This window comes from Pan troglodytes, chromosome 2 (genome assembly GCF_028858775.2).
Source record: "Pan troglodytes isolate AG18354 chromosome 2, NHGRI_mPanTro3-v2.0_pri, whole genome shotgun sequence".
Classification (NCBI taxonomy): Eukaryota; Metazoa; Chordata; class Mammalia; order Primates; family Hominidae; genus Pan; species Pan troglodytes.
Window position 1 is genome coordinate 50,543,017 of NC_086015.1, and position 18,677 is coordinate 50,561,693.

The window sequence follows — 18,677 nt, forward strand, 5'->3', positions numbered from 1 at the left end:
AAAATTCAACTAGAGAATTTTAGAGGTGGCAGATATTTTAAAGATCATTCTGACCCCTTATCCTACAAATGAGAATACTAAGATTTAAAAAATTAAAGTATGTGCTCAAGTTACTCAAAGTTAGATAACATCTGTGTCTTCAGAATCTTAGGTCAGTCTTCAGTTCACTAAGTTTAATTTTAAAATATTTTGGGAACAAGTTAAATAAATCATGCCATAATCATCACTCAGCTACTAGGGAGAATGGGGAAGGTTTAGATGTTCTGATACTGAAAAATAACATTAACATAAAGATGATGCTAATAATAGCAATAATAATAATAATGGCTAGTGAATGCCAGGGATTCACCTACTCTAAATGCTTTCTATGTATTATCTATTTAATCCTCACAACAACGCGGTGAACTAGGTACTATTGTTATCCCCATTTTACAGATGAGGAAACTGAAAACGAGTAAATGACTTGCTCAAGGTTACCTTCTAGTAAGTCAAAGACCCAGGCAGCCTGATCCTAGAGTCCACCTCCGCCTTCATGGTGTGATCGGGGGAAACATGTGAGGCACAGACTGAAGAACACAGTGTAAGCCCATGTGTGTAAGTATATTTAACATGCATGGTTACATGTCTGTTTATAAATAGACAGCTACAACGTAGGTCTATAGAAGAGCATGAGTGTATGTACAGTGTGAATACCCAGGAAACTTAGTGCTTACTGAGAGGCTTATTTTACATTTTACACCTTTCTAGAATGTTTGAATAGTTTTCCCTGCACATGAATGAGGTCTGTGGGGATGACATCATGTCTCCAACAGGATTCGAGTGCCTTGGAATAATCACTTGAATAATCGCTTGGAATAACAACTATGTACCCAATATGTTGGTGTTTATTGCCTTATCTAATCCTCACAACCACTAAATGACAGCAACAACTATTATCCCCACTTTACAGATGAAGTAACTGAAGAGCAGAGAGATTAAGTATAGTGTCCCAATCCCACATTGGTCCCCCACGGATACCCCTCACCCACCAATCTCTTCTCCTCCTCCGAGTGTGCAAGGATAACATCCTCACTCCCCCACCAGTGGTCTCAACCATGGCTGCACATGGGAATCATGTAGGGAGTTTGTTAAATGCTGATTCCTGGCCCTGTACCCAGAGATTCCTATGGAATTGGTCTGCAGTGGGTCTTGGGCGTTTCGATTTTTAAGGCTCTTTGGGGGATTCTAAGGTGTAGCCAGGGTGAAAACCACTGCTCAAATCAAACTGGCTCACAAGGAAAGAATGAATAGTACATTGGTGTAGTGTGGGAAGTTAAAAAAGAACAGATGTTAATCTGGCTGGCAATAATTTCAAGGAAGACATTTCAAGAAATGAACAAAGATACATATTAAATGGAGCACCTCTGATGACATTTCAGACAACTGTGAGCATGACTCATCCCATGGTGATGCTCTGATGCCCTGCCTTTTGACAGCTCCATGCTTAATACCCCATCTATCTTGCTGCCAACCACTGGATTCCCAAGCCAAGGTGGCAGGATGGCAAGGATCCCTGAGTCTAGGTCAACCACTGTGGCTTCTCAAATGTATAAGGACAGAACCTTTCTACTTGAAAAGGGTTGTTTGTTTGTTTGTTTGTTTTGAGACAGGGTCTCACCCTGTCACCCAGGCTGGAGTGATGGCTGGTGCCATCACCGCTCACTGCAGCCTCAACCTCCTGGGCTCAAGCGATCCTCCCACAGGCACACGCCATCATGCCTGGCTAATGTTTTACTTTTTGTAGAGATGGGGTTTTGCCATGTTGCCCAGGCTGGTCTCAAACTCCTAGGCTCAAGTGATCTGCCTGCCTCAGCCTCCCAAAGTGCTGGGATTCCAGGCATGAGCCACCGCCTCCAGCCTAAAAAGGGTTTTTAAAAGTAACTCAGTCCTCAGAAACTCTATCCAGTTATTTAAATATACCATGAGCTTGCCCAAAAATGACCTGCAAATAGTGAAATCTGGCTTCTAGCCCAGGCTCTGAAGAAGTTCCTTAGTGTAATATGTAAATGATAATGATTCAGTCAGTTAATGATTCAGTCAGTGGGTATCTCCAATTTGCAAAATAAAGGGGCAGGAGGTAAATGACCCCTTACATGTCAAAAATGGTACTTTTCAGTCATAGAAATTCTAAGGTCCTTTCTACCTTTCCAGAAACTAGGCAAGGAAACAGAAGTACTTATCCTTGTTGGGTCTAAAATTTGATTTTACCCTGCTTAGAAGCTAATAAATTTTGCCTATTCCTGTTTCATGGATACCGACAGAAGACACGAGGCTCCTGGTCCAACACAGCATACTGATGTGAGTTGCACTTACAGCTAAGTTTACCAAGTGTGATGCAGATGGCCTGGATAGATGCTATGCACATATACATCACAGCTGAGAACCCTGAGCTTGGGGAACCCACCACTTTTACAGCAAGTGGTTAGCAAGGCAGCTCTTTGCCTGGGAGCAGGTGTCTCCTCATCCCTCAAGGTTAGTACGTGCATAAACATCCCCAAGATCGGCCTGGGTAAGAGGGTGGTCAGAGCCTTGTAGTCTTGACACAGCCAGCAAGACATGTATGAACACCAGAGGCTCCACAAGCCACCTGTCCCACAGGGTCTTGGCTTCTGGTAAATTTTCACATAACTATGCGAAACCACTGGTCCCAGGGCACATGTGTAAGAATGGAGCTCCGGGCAGCTCCAGACCTTCACTCCTTGCACCCCAGGAAAAAGAGAAGCAATAATGATCACTGTCATTTTCATTTTAAGATAACACAACTGAATAATGACTGAGAATTATAAAATTTTGATCCATCAAAAAGACATCAGGCTGGTTACTGTGGCTCATGCCTGTAATCCCAGCACTTTGGGAAGCCGAGGCAGGCAGAGCACCTGAGGTCAGGAGTTTGAGACCAGCCTGGTCAACATGGTGAAACCCCTTCTCTACTAAAAAAAAAAATACAAAATCAGCTGGTGGCACGTGACTGTAATCCTAGCTACTTGGGAGGCTGAGGCAGGAGAATCGCTTGAACCAGGGAGGCAGAGGTTGCAGTGAGCCGAGATTGTGCCATTGCACTCCAGCTGGGGCAACAAGAGCGAAACTCCGTCTCAAGGAAAAAAAAAAAAAGACAACATAAGCTAAACTAGATTTATCAATGGACTAATGTATAAGAGCAATACATTACATTTCTAATAAGCATACTGCATGTTTATAGGTTTAAAACAAAAAGAAAATAAACACAGAGTTCCTAAACAAAATATTGCTCACTCATGAAACTTCTGGTTTCTGAGCAATTGGCAAGTGTCCTATGTGCTGAGTGATACAGGCGAGATGCAGCACCCAAAGGGATGCTGCAAACAAGCAGCTCTGGGGAGCCTCCAAACAGCCCTGCCCAGCCACTTCCTGGGGAAGCTGGAGAGGAAACACGGTGTCTGCACAGTGTCTGTCACCTGCCTGACAGCTGCCTGCTTAACACCCCAGAGGCCCGAAGACCCCTGCTAAGTTGACATACCGATTTCTGCTGGAAGATGTGAGATTTGGTTTTTTGGCAGATCCAGAATTCTCATCGCTTGAAATAACTGAATATATGTAGGAATGATTTGAATCAAGGTATTGCTTATGTGCCATTCTCTCAGGTGTGTCTGCTCCTTCAATGAATCTGGGAGCTCCTAAAATAGAAAGAATGACATCAATCAGAACTAGCTCCTCCATGTGCACAAAGCCGTGTAAAACCAAGCATTTATTTTAAAACAGGAAGTGAGAAAGCAGACACGAGAGCATAAAACTTAACCACCAGCACTCCAGCCATTTCAGAAAGAAACCAAAGATACCGCAGTTGTCGTCAACTTCACAACAGTATATTAGCCCTATTTCAAAACTGCCGTGAATTCATGATGTTATTAAAATTAAATCCTAGTGAACACAAAAAACCAGACTCACACTTAGAGCCACAATATGTATTATTTATTGCAACATACCAACTTAACATCCCCTAAGGTCTGTCTATACATTCGATTTCAAAATTTGTGCTTCGTTTCCCTTTGTCTGTAGTTGCTTTTAGAAATACTTGATAAACCTCTAATATTTGCTGCACCATATTTCCAAATATTCTTAAGAGTCTATGAAAGGGAAAAAGCATGAGAAAGACAGTCAGCTGGGACACCTGAGTTCCGGCCCAGGCCCTGCCATTTTCCAGTCACGCCACCTCCCTGGGTCTCCACTGCTGAAATGACATTGATGAACTCAGTGTCCAAGGCCTCCCCTAGCTCAAGTGTTCTGGGATAAAACTGTAAAGGTGTCAAGCAAGAAGCGTTTAAAGACTTTAAGGAGGCTATTTGTCCAGCTGAAGAAATCTAATTCACCGAGAGTTACCGAGCCCCCATTGCAGGTGAGGGGTGCTCAGCACTGAGGGGTGGGGCAAAGACGAGACACACAGGTCCCCTGACCTCAGAAGCTGACCACAACGCACCATCAGCAAAGTGGCTGGAGCACAGGGTGGAGGTGGGATGAGGTGTGGAAAACTCCATGGCAGTTGAAGGGGAGGTGGAGGGAGCAATGGAGTCCATAGTGATCCTTCTTTTTTGTACTTGGTACTTGTAATGTGCTTTACAACCACTGCCCTCCTGTGTGTGGGTTAAGCTGTTAACTTGCAAAAGTGCTTTCACTCTAGTATTATCTCATGCAACAGTACCATAAGATAGGCAAAGTGGGCCGGGCACAGTGGCTTACGCCTGTAATCCCAGCAATTTGGGAGGCCAAGGCGGGTGAATCACCTGAGGTCAGGAGTTCGAGACCAGCCTGGCCAACATGGTGAAACCCCATCTCTACTAAAAATACAAAAATTGGCTAGCTGTGGTGGCGTGCACTTGTAATCCCAGCTACTTGGGAGGCTGAGGAAGGAGAATCTCTTGAACCCAGGAGGCGAAGGTTGCAGTGAGCCAAAATAGCACCACTGCACTCCAGCCTGGGTGACAGAGTGAGACTCCATCTCAAAAAAAAAAAAAAATTGATAGGCAAAGTGAGCCCCTTTGGAAGAGGAAAGCTGAAACCTCAAAGACATTTAAGTGAATCACTTACAGTAAGGATCCACTACTGAGTTTGCAGAGCCTAGTGCAAAATGAAAATGCAGGCACCTTGTTAAAAATTAAGAAGTTCAAGATGGTGAGCACAGAGCATTAAACCAAGCATAGGGCCCTGTGCCGCTGCTTCTGAAGCCGACTACCTAGTTACCACCTGCCACCTGCCCCCTTCTCGTGGCCCTGGCAAACTGTCCTGACACCTCTTGATCTGAATGGAACCCACACCACACCAGAGGGTTGCCTCCTGGAACTGAGACAAAATGAGTTGGGTCATCAGGGAGCTGACCACAGGCTCATAATCACAATCTCTTCACTGACACTTCAACGTACTGACTCTCTCATAAATAACCTCATTCCACTCTTTCAATAATGGCACACATGAAAGATTATTAAATTTCTAAAATTATGTTCATGACTATTTTCAACAAGAAAAATGTTAGGATAGGCCGTGCATGGTGGCTCACGCCTGTAATCCCAGCACTTTGGGAGGCCAAAGTGGGCGGATCACGAGGTCAGGAGATCGAGACCATCCTGGCTAACACAGTGAAACTCCGTCTCTACTAAAAATACAAAACATTAGCCAGGCGTGGTGGCGGGCGCCTGCAGTCCCAGCTACTCGGGAGGCTGAGGCAGGAGAATGGTGTGAACCCGGGAGGCGGACCTTGAAGTGAGCCGAGAATATGCCACTGCACTCCAGCCTGGGCGACAGAGTGAGACTCCGTCTCAAAAAAAAAAAAAAAAAAGAAAGAAAAATATTAGGATATCATATGAAATAGAAATGAAAAGAATCGACTAAAAATGACAGATTGAATGTACGCATGTACTTTTGCTCTTCTCCAAAATTCCATTAAAGACAACAGTACAGGAACTTTTTAGGTGCCATAAACCTTGCAGAAGGGCAAAGAGAAAGGGAAAGGAGACATCAGCTGCAAAATGTGGATAACCAGACAGCCGGAAGATGGTAACCTGGCTTCCCAGAGCTGCTCAATCTTAGACTAGCAGCAGAAACAACTGAGATACAACCTGGGCTTCTCACCAGAAGCCACCAGAGACTCGGCAGTAGAAAGAGCCTGGTACCCCTGGAAGTGAGAGCTGAAGTCACGGCCCAAAGAAAGAGATCAGGTTCAAAGTCTGAGGACCAGAACCTTGACCCCCATCCATGCCACACAGCAATTACCTCTGCTCCCCACCAGTAGGAAGCTGAGGCTTATTCACTGGAAGAGGTTCAACAAAGTCCCTGAACTGGGGTACCTCAAGCACAGCTGAGGCACGGGAGGTGGCAATTAGATGATGAGTGATGAATGCTGAGATTCTCTCTGCCCCAGGAACTGAGAAGATCCTTCTCTGTATGTTCCCATAGCTCCAGACAAATCATGAATGTGCATTCATGAACATTCATGAATAATCATGAATAGGAGAGGGGAGGCACCAGTGAGATGGGGACTTTACAGCAACTTCCTCAAAAGCTAAGTGTGCCCGACACACACTCAGAGCTTCTGGTCAGCTTGTTAGTGCTCTGGACAACCCAGTGTCTCCAGACCTCCAAGAAAAGTCCCAACATGCGAGATAAAGACACATACCCTAAAAGAAAAAGGAAACTCTGAAACGAGAAAGCATCCCCCCTCAAAAAAACTATCCAGCACTTTGGGAGGCTAAGGCAAGACAATCACTTGAGCCTAGGAGTTCAAGACCAGCCCAGACCACAAAGTGAGACTCCATCTTTAAAAAAAAAAATTTAATTAGCCGAGTGTGGTGGCATGCACCTGTTGGTTCCAGCTACAGAGAAGGCTAAGGTGGAAGGATCACTTGAGTCCAGGAGATAGAGGCTACAGTGAGCCATGTTCATGCCACTGCACTCCAGACAGAGTGACTAAGCAGGGCTCTGTCTCAAAAAACAAACAAAAGAAAAAAAAAGAAGAAAAGAAAAAAAAAATTGATCCCAAGATAGCTAAGAAAAGCCATTACCCTGCAAAATAAAAACAGAACAAAATTTTAAAAGCTAAGATTAAGAGATATCTGTAAAAGTGGAAAAATAAAGCCACTTCACAGAATTCATCCATTTGAAAAAACAAACAGCAAACAGCTCTGGGAAATTAAACATGTGGTAGTAAAAATGAAAAATTCTATTGCATGGTTGGAAAATAAAATTGAGGATCTCCCCTATAAGAGCAGGGTCCGGGGTCTGAGAGCTTCTGACTCAAAACAGGAGCCCCAGCCCTCAGCCCAAGCTGGCCACACAGCCTCAGCCAGCCCTAAGGGCCGCAGCAGATCTCTCTCTACCTAGTCCCTAAGGCCCCAGAAGCTCCACAGCCCATTCCTTCCCTCCTGACCTCTTGCAGGGGCCAGGCAGGCTGCCAGGTGTGACTTTGGAGGCCACAAATCCCTCACTGCCACAGAGCACTCTAAGAGGTTGAAAAATCCCTTAACACACACAGCCTTTCACTCCTTAGTCAGAGGTGAGGCCGAAGCACAAGCTCTCTGGGGGAGGAAAACGGTAACTGAAATTCACTCTAAAGAATATGTGGGGCCCAGAGTCTTCCTGGACTCTTCTGTACTCAATCACAACAGAGTACGGCTTAGGGGATGGCGTATGGGGACAAAGAGATTGCAAGTTTTGAGGACGCCATCCACCTGGTTCACAATGGAGGTCTCTCCCAGCCTGCTGAATTCTAACCATCTTCCCATTCCCCTTACCATACCGGGCACATTAAACACGCTTTACAGGCCAGGTGCGGTGACTCACGCCTGTAATCCCAGCACTTTGGGAGGCCGAGGCGGGCGGATCACGACGTCAGGAGATCGAGACCATCCTGGTTAACACGGTGAAACCCCGTCTCTACTAAAAATACAAAAATTTAGCCGGGTATGGTGGCGGGTGCCTGTGGTCCCAGCTACTTGGGAGGCTGAGGCAGGAGAATGGCATGAACCCGGGAGGCGGAGCTTGCAGCGAGCTGAGATCGCACCACTGCACTCCAGCCTGGGCGACAGAGCGAGACTCCATCTCAATTAATAATAATAATAATAATAACAATAATAAATACGCTTTACAATGATTTTCAAAAGGTAGATTGTGAAACATGAGGGCTCGTGACAGGTTCTCCAGGTGAACTGGACACCCTTACAGGGTAAGTGCCACACCCAGGATCGTGTTTACTGGCCAATGGTATTTAATTAACAATCCAGACATGCCTCCCTTCGTGCCCTAGAATAGGCAGCCCGTTACCTACTGATCTCAATGATGGGGATGCAAGGGAAAGAACAGTAAAGAGGTTTACAGTAATAACCTCTTGCATTTTTGGAGAACTGTATACTTTACAGAATATTCATGCACTTCATCCTCTCAATAGCACTCAGATAGGGTCAGGGCAAGCATTAGCAGCATTTTACTGATAAGAATGATAAAAACCCATAAAAGTGATATGCGTTTTTATCAAATGATAAAAACCGCCTCGGATCACATGGCTAATAAAAGACAGCCCCAGGTCACGCAAAATATTTAGTCTCTCCACCGAGTCCTTTTAGTCACAAAATGGCAGGGTAATAGGCTCAAGCTCAGGAATTCGAGACCAGCCTGGGCAACCTGGCAAAACCCCGCCTCTAGGGAAAAAATACAAAGCCCGGGCGTGGTGGCTCTTGCCTGTAATCCCAGCACTTTGGGAGGCAGAGGCGGGCAGATCACCTGAGGTCAGGAGTTCGAGACCAACCTGGCCAACATGGTGAAACCCCGTCTCTACTAAAAATACAAAAATTAGCCAGGCATGGTGGCGCACACCTGTAGTCCCAGCTCCTCGGGAAACTGAGATCTCGCCACTGCACTCCAGCCTGGGTGACAGAGCAAGACTCTTGAACAAAACAAAACAAAACAAAAAAGACACAAAATGGCAAGATACAAAGAGATGGACGGAGGGTCCCTGGGAACCCTGTCCCGATGAAATGGGCAATAGCCCAAGTTATTATGGGACCTGAGGAAAGAAAGATGGAATTGTCTTTGCCCTGGCCTCAGAATCTCAGGACAGGAAAACCAGATAAAGGATCTGCAGAAATTCCTTTGCTGCCCTTCGGCACTTCGGCAAGTAAGTAATTGCCCACTGCCAGGGTGTTAGTTGAATGAAAGGCGCCGTCACTTAAATTAATGTTTTTTAAAGACAAAGAATTATGTTAAGGGTCTAGGGTGGGGAACAGGAGAGGAACGCATCCTGAAAGACTGTGCTGTCCAGGAGAGGGCGCGTGCATCCCAGCTGCTCAGCCACAGAGGTATCCAAGTGGGTCCCATCACTGCTTCCAGGACTGCGCTGCGTTTCACTGAGGAAGGGACAGAAGAACCTCCTCTAAAGGCAAAAGCATTCATTCATTCATCCTTGGGCTCAGGCGAGCAGCAGTCATCGACCACAGCACTGCATTGGGCGAGAACTGCCTCGACTCACCGTCCAGTGCTCCCCAGAAAGTTCAAACACAAACGCACTGCTCCGTTTGCCTCTGTCCTTGGGAAGTGAACTCTGCCTTGTGAGAGTGTTCCTTTCAATCTTGTCCAGAAGCCGCACGCTGGTGTCTATGAAGCCATTCTTGCAGTATACAGCCTGGGGGATGCCCTTCCTCCTGCATTCGGCCACAAAGTTCCACTCCTCCTTTATCCTAAAACAGGCAGCAGGGGTCACAGTTACTCTCCTGGGGACTGGCCATCACCTGCCTAGAGAAGTGAGTCAGCCACCTGGGCATAGGTGCTCTCCTTGTCATTCCCAGGCCTACGTAAGCACTCCCTTCCTCTTTCCTCCCTGCTGTGGGGGTGCAGGGGAAACCCTAAACCCTTTTGTGAATTATTAGTAACTTCAACTTTAAAAGTAGAGAAGATGGGTTAGATGGAATTTCTGGCTATGCGTTTAATTATAATTTCCTTTGAAATTATATCATGCCAACCTAAGTTTTAAAAAAGTGCAGGGCCACAGGGATTCACTGATCTTTCAAGGGTATTTGAATAGAAATACAGAGGAGCTTCAGTGTATAAAACACCTGACTTTGGAATGTCACCATCAGCCACCTTGGGGAATTTTATTCCTGTAGATGGACCTGAGGTCCACTCAGACACTGGAGCTGGCTGAGGACCCAGCATCCCCACCAAACCTCACCACCCCACGTGTTGCTAATTTTCTGACCTATCTTTTAGAGCTTTCCACATCCATAGCTTATCCCCCAGCTTGATGCTAAGCTCCATGATGACAGCTAGTGTGTCTCACAGCCCTTCAGATGCCCACACAGCTGTCAGAACAGGGCTCTGCACCTGGTGGGCCTTTCTTCATTTAGGAATTTGTTTTCTGTTTGAGGCCTTTAACATATTCTATGTGATGCAAAACAAGATGTTTTGTGGTTTTCCTTCAAAACCATCAAACACAGATGTTGTCTGACTCAAAATAAGGTAGCCCACCTTTGATAGGGGCTTAGATGCATTCCACACTCAGAAAAGCATTCTACACCCTACTCAGCCCAACTGGGAACCTGGTGGCAGTCAGGATTCAGGTCTTCTGGGGGCTACTTTAGAAACAAGCTGCAGGTGCAGACTTGGTCTTCACGTGGCCCAAGGCAGTATATACACTAAATAAGTGTGAGATAAGCCCCATGGTCAAGGAACAATCCTAGTATGGAAACTCTCTGCTGTTATCTGAAGGAAGGGTGGTTCAGAGTCTCAGTCAGGCTGTAGGGTGGCACTGTGGGGCACAGGCAAGCCTGCCATTGGAGTGGTTAGGAGGGGTCTGAAGGTTTACTGCACCTGGGACAAGACCAGCTTCTAGGACTGGGCATGCGGGAAGTCCCAGTCTGGACCACCAGGCACTGTCAAGTGTAAGGAGAAATTTCAGATTTTGAAAGAAGCAAAACACAGATGGATAGCCTTTTCCTGGAATGCCGGAGCCTCCAGGGGATTCTCCAATTCTATAGGAATGTACCTTTGACTTTGACTAAGCTATTTTATAACTCTGTAGAGAGTAAAGTTAACTTGTAGAAAACGGAAAGCCATACAAATAATTCTTATCCATAAACACACAGAAATTCTATCCAGTGGAGGGACAACCCTCTCCCACCCCCAGAAACACCAATTTGCTCCTTTTTTTTTTTTTTTTTTTGAGACAGAGTTTTGCTCTGTCACCCAGGCTGGAGTGCAATGGCACAGTCTCAGCTCACTGCAACCTCCACCTCCCATGTTCAAGCGATTCTCCTGCCTCAGCCTCCCCAGTAGCTGGGATTACAGATGCCTGCCACAGTTTAGTTTATATCCCATTATCTCCCTGCTCTACACCTGCCCCCACACAGTAAATGAGATGAAGAAAAACTCATAACCTTGCACACTGGTCTGGCTTTGAAAGGAAAACATATTCATGGCTCCCATTGTAATCACCTCCTGGCATCCATCCTTAACTCCCTTGCCCCTCTCTTGCTGTCAGTGGCATTTGCATTTGCTGTTATGCCTGCCTGGAACCCTTGTTCTTAGATTTCTGCAGGGCTGGCTCCCCAGGTCTACATGCAAATGTCACCTTCTTAATCAGATGTTTTGCTTTTAAGAAACCATTTCAGATATTGCTGGAGTTTCATGCTTGCCATTCAGCTGAGGGAAGCTGGAACATTTGAAGAAAAACATTTTGCTGACAGCACTGGCTGGCACAGCTCTGTAGGTCTCAGTCCCAGTGAGCTGGGCTGGGGAAAAGCACCCAGCAATCAATGAGTCAGGGCTTCAGGATCTACATATGAAGTCTATAAGTAATATAACAAAAGCGATAAATTTAAAAATATTGCCAGGTGCAGTGGCTCGGGCAGGAGGAACACTTGAGGCCAAGAGTTTGAGACCAGCCTGGGAAAGAAAGTGAGACCCCTGTCTCTACAAAAAATACGAGAAAAAAAAAAAGCGGGGCTGGTGGCATATGCCTGTAGTCCCAGCTACTCAGGAGACTGAGCTAGGAAAACTGTTTAAGCCCTGGAAGTCGAGGGTGCAGTGAGCTATGATCACACCACTGCACTCCAGCCTGGGCAACAGAAAGAGACTTGTCTCAAAAAAATTAAAAGAAAAAAATATATATATATATATAACGTGTGTGTATGTGTGTGTGTGTGTGTGTGTGTGTCAGCACATGAAGGGATATGAATTTAAAAGCAGAAGAAAGTGCTGAAAGAGAAGTGGGCTCCTCTGGGAGATGTTGTAGTGGCTTGGAATTGTTGCTTTTCCTTATTAGCTTTTCTGTGTGATTTAGTTTTATAACCATATGATAAAAATGAATTTTAAATATCTACCTGTAGATTTAGATCTTACTGTAGCAGTCAGGACAAGGGGCAGACTCTAGGTCAAAGACATGCTGCTAGAACTTCTGTTAGAAGCAATACCTCCAAAATTTTAAAAACCAACAGCACAGCCACTGCAAGTTCTTGTATTCACTGGGCACTTTTCAGATTAATGTCTCTAACTTTTCTTTCCTCATTTCTTAGACTGAACCTGAAGGCAGATCCTAGCAATATAATGAAATGATACCGGCTCATCCCTATGTAATATATCATTCCTATAGCACATATTACAAATTGTTATAAATATTTCACATATTTTGGTACAGCCAATATAAAACGGAGAAGAAAGAAAATTAGATGTACCCCATTAAAAATAATTATATACCAAATCTATTTTGTATTCTTTCTTAAATATTTGTTGTCTTATTTTCTTTATGTCTTATTTTCCTTCTTAAATATTTTATGTCTTATTCCCTCTGAAACCTGATGAAAGGAAAGTGAAGAAGGAAATATAAACTATTTTTTAATTCCATTCTCTTCCTTGAAAGTAATTAAAATAAATAAAATTCATTGTCTTTTCACTCTATCACCCATATAATTGAATGTGAAATCTTCCTCTCAACTCAGTTTTAGCTGAATGCCAAATATGCAATAAACATACAAAAAAATGCCATTAGAGTTCTTCTAATTAAATCAATAAATGTGTAAATAAAATACCTTTTCCTTAGGAAAGGAAACCACAATCCCAGCCCAGATGGCAAACAGCCTCAATGGAGAAGAAATTCTTCACTTACAGCCTAACAATAGCTCTTTTATTTCTCCCTGTAAATCAGCAGTCCTCAACCTTTTTGGCACCAGGGACCAGTTTCATGGAAGACAATTTTTCCATGGATGAGGGGTTGGGGGGATGGTTTCGGGATAAAACTGTTCCACCTCAGATCATCAGGCATTAGATTCTCATAAGCAGTGGGCAACCTAGATCCCTCGTATGCACAATTCACAAAAGGGTTTGTGCTCCTATGAGAATCTAATGCTGCCGCTGATCTGACAGGAGGCGGAGCTCAGGCAGTAATGCCCGCTTGCCCCCTGCACACCTCCTGCTGTGTGGCCCAGTTCCTAAAAGGCCAGCCCAGGGCTTGGGAACCTCCGCTCCAAATGATCAAGTTTCATTCAGAGAGAGTGATATTTCATATTTTATCTCTACTTATAATGTTTAAGTATCAGTATATACTTCATAACAACTACAGCATTACAGGATGAGATACCCTAAAGTGAGGTAACAGAACAAGCTGGGAGGTTTTATTTGTTTCAGTAAATTTAAGTTAACCAAATAGTTGCCTTTTATAATCAGGCAGGCATTAATTTTTCAACATATTAATTACTCCTTTGAACAGTAAACAGATCCTGAGAAACTAAAAGTTAACCCTCAAATAGTACTAATGATCACAGTATGAATTATATTATGGAAGCTCAAAAACACCTGTAAAGAAGGCAAATTTACTACCCCCATTTCTGAGGAGGCTGAGAAACTAAGTTCCTTTCTTAAACGTGCACATTCCTCCCCAGCCCTACCTCACATTCCTCCTTATCTGCCCAGCCAACTTGGTGGCTGTTTTCCTTATCTTGGGCTAGAAAAGCCAAACAAATATCCAAGAAGTTTTCTGTCTTAGGTTAAGATGAGACAGTGCACAAGCTCAATGACACTGAGCCCAAGTCAAGCTCAATCCTATGTACATGAGATGCGTGAAGCTGTTTAACACCTCAGAGAAAGACAGCGTTGAAGGGGCAGATCCCACTCCAAAGCAGATGAGAGAGCACAGTTTGCAGACCCCAGGTGTCTGCAAATGGCTCCTCTTCCAAGAACCTCAGGAAGTTGCATCAGCTACAGGTGCTTCCCTAACTCCCCTCCCCACTGCCAAGGGCGTGGGCCTCCATGCAGCAAGCTTGTTCTGCTGTAGAGTAACCCCAGATGCTAGGTGTGCGGAGGAAATCAAAGCAGGGCTGAGAGCTACTTTGGGCTCTGGGACCTTGTATGATTTGTGAGTGTAGGTCTCTTGGATGCGTTGCCATGTGGGCTTTCTGGTTTAAGGGTTGTAATTCTTTTTTGTTGTTTTTTTGTAAAGACGGAGTCTCTCTATGTTGCCCAGGCTAGTCTCAAACTCCTCAAGCAATCCTTTACTTCATATTGGACAATCTCAGATTAGTGGCAAGAGAAAAGATGTTCTAACTACCTGTGATTACAGCATTATACAGAGGCAAGGGCTTGGCCACATCTTCCGCTCACCATCTGTGTGAATTTGAGCAACTTACCTAAGTCCCAACTTCCTCATCTGCAAATTAGGGATGGTGGTAACCACCTGAAACCACTGTGATGAATACAGTAGCAGCTTAATTATCAAGCATGATCAGAATAGGTATTTGTTCAATCCAAAAAGCTAATGAAGGTGGAGAACCAAGAATGTAGATACATTCACACCTTACACGTCTTTTTTTTTTTTTTTTTTTTTTTTTTGAGACAGAGTCTCGCTCCGTCGCCCAGGCTGGAATGCAGTGGCTTGATCTCAGCTCACTGCAAGCTCTGCCTCCCGGGTTCACACCACTCTCCTGCCTTCCTGCCTCAGCCTCCCAAGTAGCTGGGACTACAGGCGCCCGCCACCACGCCCGGCTAATTTTTTGCATTTTTAGCAGAGACCGGGTTTCACCGTGTTAGCCAGGATGGTCTTGATCTCCTGACCTTGTGATCCGCCTGCCTCGGTCTCCTAGAGTGCTGGGATTACAGGCGTGAGCCACTGCGCCCAGCCCCTACACATCTTGTTTTTAATTTAAAGTGTGCAAATATACCATCATTGGCCAACTTGATGTAGGGTTGGGACTTTCTTTGAGAATGGGTCTGCCAATGAGAATCCCATTGTGTCAATCTTATATAAACAGCACCCCTAATGCATCATCCATGAGTTCCAGTTCTGGTTTCTCCACAGGGAATAAAAATTGCAGACATATGCAAAGCCATCTGCAACCTTTCTACCTTGTAGATTTTCCAAAGCACTCAACTTGGTGTTCATATACATAACTTTCTTTTACTCATATTTCACGGCCGTATATGATAGGCAAATGACACCATTTCATCCAAGTAAAAATGACACCAACACAATGAATCTTACCTAGAATTCAGCTCAATGGGGGAGGGCTGAAGTGCACAACAGAGTAGCCCCAAGCTGCCCCAGATGGCAGTCAGATGGTCTCCAGAGCACCAGACAGCCTAGTGAGTTAGGTCATTGAACTCTAGCTAGGCAGCCTGCTATAGCATTTACTGTGGGGGGATTTATCGTGTCATCTCGGTCTTCCTCGTGCCTACCACAAGGGTGGTGGGTAGGTCCTTATAACCATGGGTGTTGCTATCATAGGAACTGCGTATTTGTACTGAGCAACAGTGTAAGGCTCTGAAGTTTAATGAGGAAAATTTTACCAACAGTGAGAAATCCCAGAAGAAAAGCATCCTCCTCCACAACGCAACTGTTGCCTGTCCAAATCCTTATTCACCAAACAAGCTACAAGACTAGGTTGAGAAAACACGTACTTCTCCAAGGCGCTCTTCTCAAGCCTTTCCGCCTCCTTCTTCTGCCAAGCTTTGTGCTTCTTGACACGAGTTTCCCACAAGGCTCTGATGACAGAAATGTCGAAGACAACCACTTTATGTCCCATTTTGGGAGCATGAAATTACCTATTTAAAAAATGTATAGATATGTCAGCTTGATACACAAACAGAAAACAGTTTTAACATAAACTTTAAAATGAAATATGAATGAATCACTTGGCTTAAGGAATGATGATATGCCTTACTACTTCAAGGATGACAGTTTGCTTTTTTTTTTTTTTTTTTTTAGCTTGTTTGGCTGGTTGGGTTTTGTTTGTCTTGTTTTTATTGAGACAGAGTCTCACTCTGTTGCCCAGGCTGGAATGCAGTGGCACGATCATAGCTCCAACTGCAGCCTCAACCTCCTGGGCTCAAGCAATCTTCCTGCTTCAGCCTCCCAAGCAGCTGGGACTACAGGCTCACACCATCACACCCAACTAATTTTTTAATTTTTTGTGGAGACAGGGTCTCACTCTATTGCCGAGGCTCGGAGGATGACAGTTTCCTAATGTTCTTAAGGTTTGGTAGTACTTTGTGTAAGTAAGTCATAGTTCAACACTCACCCTAGGGTCACCTTCTCTAGATGGTCACACTTGTCTCCTTAACCCTCAGATAGACTCTGGGCTCCCAAAGCCCCCTGGGGATTCCTCAAACTTCACGGTTCCACATTGTATTGAATTCACTAGTATATGTACCTAATATTCCCAGTAGGTTGTTACATAATCAAGGATAAGTTAGATGAATTAATCACAGGGCACGGGCGTGCACACACACACACGCAGGCACGCATGCACACACATCCTCTCTCCTCTCTCAAGTAGAACGGAATATAACTTCTTAGTTGTATTTAAATCTAAAAAAAAAAAAAAAAAAGCTCACATAGGCGGTGTTATAATTGCTTTTCTAAAAGTCCCCTTTTGTTGGTAGAAATTTATTCTAAAGATATTTGAGTGTTCTTTCCTTCCTTTAAGTATAGGACATGAGGCACGTAACAGCGACTTTCTTCCGTAACCCATCACCTCAATTCTTCCCCTCTGGGATTGCCTTTTCCATCCTCCTCCTGCCTTCTTTCCTCAGTCCGGCTGACCTAACTCATTTCTGTTCTCCAGGGTAGTCTCTGCCACCACCAGTCTCTGCCTCTCCTCCCCAATATCCCCAGCCCTCATCATCTGAGGCCACAGGCCAGCCACCATTAAGTTAAAAAAAAAATGGCACTGAGCCCCACTGAGCACTCTGCCACTTAAGACTGACCACACAGCCTGGAGACATGTCCTCTGAGGTTTCCCTGCAGATTGAACCTTCACAAACCATTGATCTCTGTTTACCTGGTTTTCGAAGAGCAAGGAAAGTCAAACTTGGGTACATTTTGGCCATTACATCTCAGTGGGAATTTAGAGATGATTTAGTCTCTATTTTCAGTGTCACCAAATGAAACATGAGAGGCCCACCAAAACTTTATGTCTATATCCCTGGCACCTAGCATAGTGCTTTGCACATGGTAGGCCCTCCATAAATATTTGTGGAATGCATGAGTGAGTGAATGAATGAATGAGTAAATAAAAGATATTGCTTCACTCTCAGGACACTAAATGAGCTCTCTTTTATTTTCCTACTTTACATTTACTTTTTGTTTTTGTGTGTTTTTTTTTGTTTTTTTTTTTTTTGAGACAGAGTCTCGCTCTTTCGCCCAGGCTGGAGTGCAGTGGCGCGATCTCTGCTCACTGCAAGCTCCGCCTCCTGGGTTCACGCCATTCTCCTGCCTCAGCCTCCCAAGTAGCTGGGATTACAGGTGCCCGCCACCACGCCCGGCTAATTTTTTGTATTTTCAGTAGAGACGGGGTTTCACCGTGTTAGCCAGGATGGTCTCGATCTCCTGACCTCGTGATCTGCCTGCCTCGGCCTCCCAAAGTGCTGGGATTACAGGCGTGAGCCACCGTGCCCGGCCTACTTTTTGTTTTAAGTAATTATTTGATCATTGCAAAAAAAAAAAAATTATCAGGACAGAAAAGTACCTTTCAGTGTCCATTCCACTAAGTTATACTTATGTCCCTTATCTAAGTAAAGTAACTTTCTAGATATTGTTTTGAAATTCCCTAACTGCAGCAGCAAAGTCTTGCTAAATCCATGTCCTGATTTGCACAAACACAGATTGTCAGTTGCTAAATAGTAGAGCTGGTGAATACTTTCTCCTCCAATTTCAGACACTTCTAAATAGCAGTCATGGATATGAAGCCAAATATTTAATCTTCTTTTTCTTTTTCTTTCAGACAGGGTATTACCTGTTCCCTAGGCTGGAGGGCAGTGATCCAGGTGCAATCACTGCTCATTGCACCTGGATCTGGGCATAGTGGCGCATGTCTGTAGTCCCTCAACCTCCTGGGCTCAGGGGATCCTCCCATCTCAGCCTCCCATGTAGCTGGGACCACAGTCCTGCGTCACCACACTTGGTGAATTTTTCAATTTTTTGTAGAAGCAGGGCCTCGCTATGTCACCCAGGCTGGTCTTGAACTCCGGGGCTCAAGTGATCCTCCTGCCTCAGTCTCCCATAGTGCTGGGATCACAGGCACAAGCCATCATGCCTGGCCAAAATATATAATCTTCTGACTCAAGAATGTGCTCCCTATAAATGGCTTGCCAATAAGAGTGGGAGAACTGGCTTATGTTTGTACAGCTGAAAATAT

At 44.7% G+C, this 18,677-nt stretch overlaps 1 protein-coding gene across 4 annotated transcripts in view; it reads right to left on the reverse strand.

The window, feature by feature from the left end:
* The window catches only part of LRRC2 (leucine rich repeat containing 2), a 51,726-nt gene that overhangs the window by 20,324 nt on the left and 12,725 nt on the right, over positions 1-18,677 (reverse strand). For all 4 annotated transcript variants that reach the window (XM_003309769.6, XM_054681717.2, XM_054681716.2 and 1 more), the window contains exons 2-4: positions 15,940-16,083; positions 9,527-9,734; positions 3,536-3,692 (exon numbers count right to left, since the gene is read on the reverse strand). In XM_003309769.6, the coding sequence (XP_003309817.1) occupies positions 3,536-3,692; positions 9,527-9,734; positions 15,940-16,064 (490 nt within the window). In that variant the 5' untranslated portion in view covers positions 16,065-16,083. The remainder of the gene's footprint in view (positions 1-3,535; positions 3,693-9,526; positions 9,735-15,939; positions 16,084-18,677) is intronic.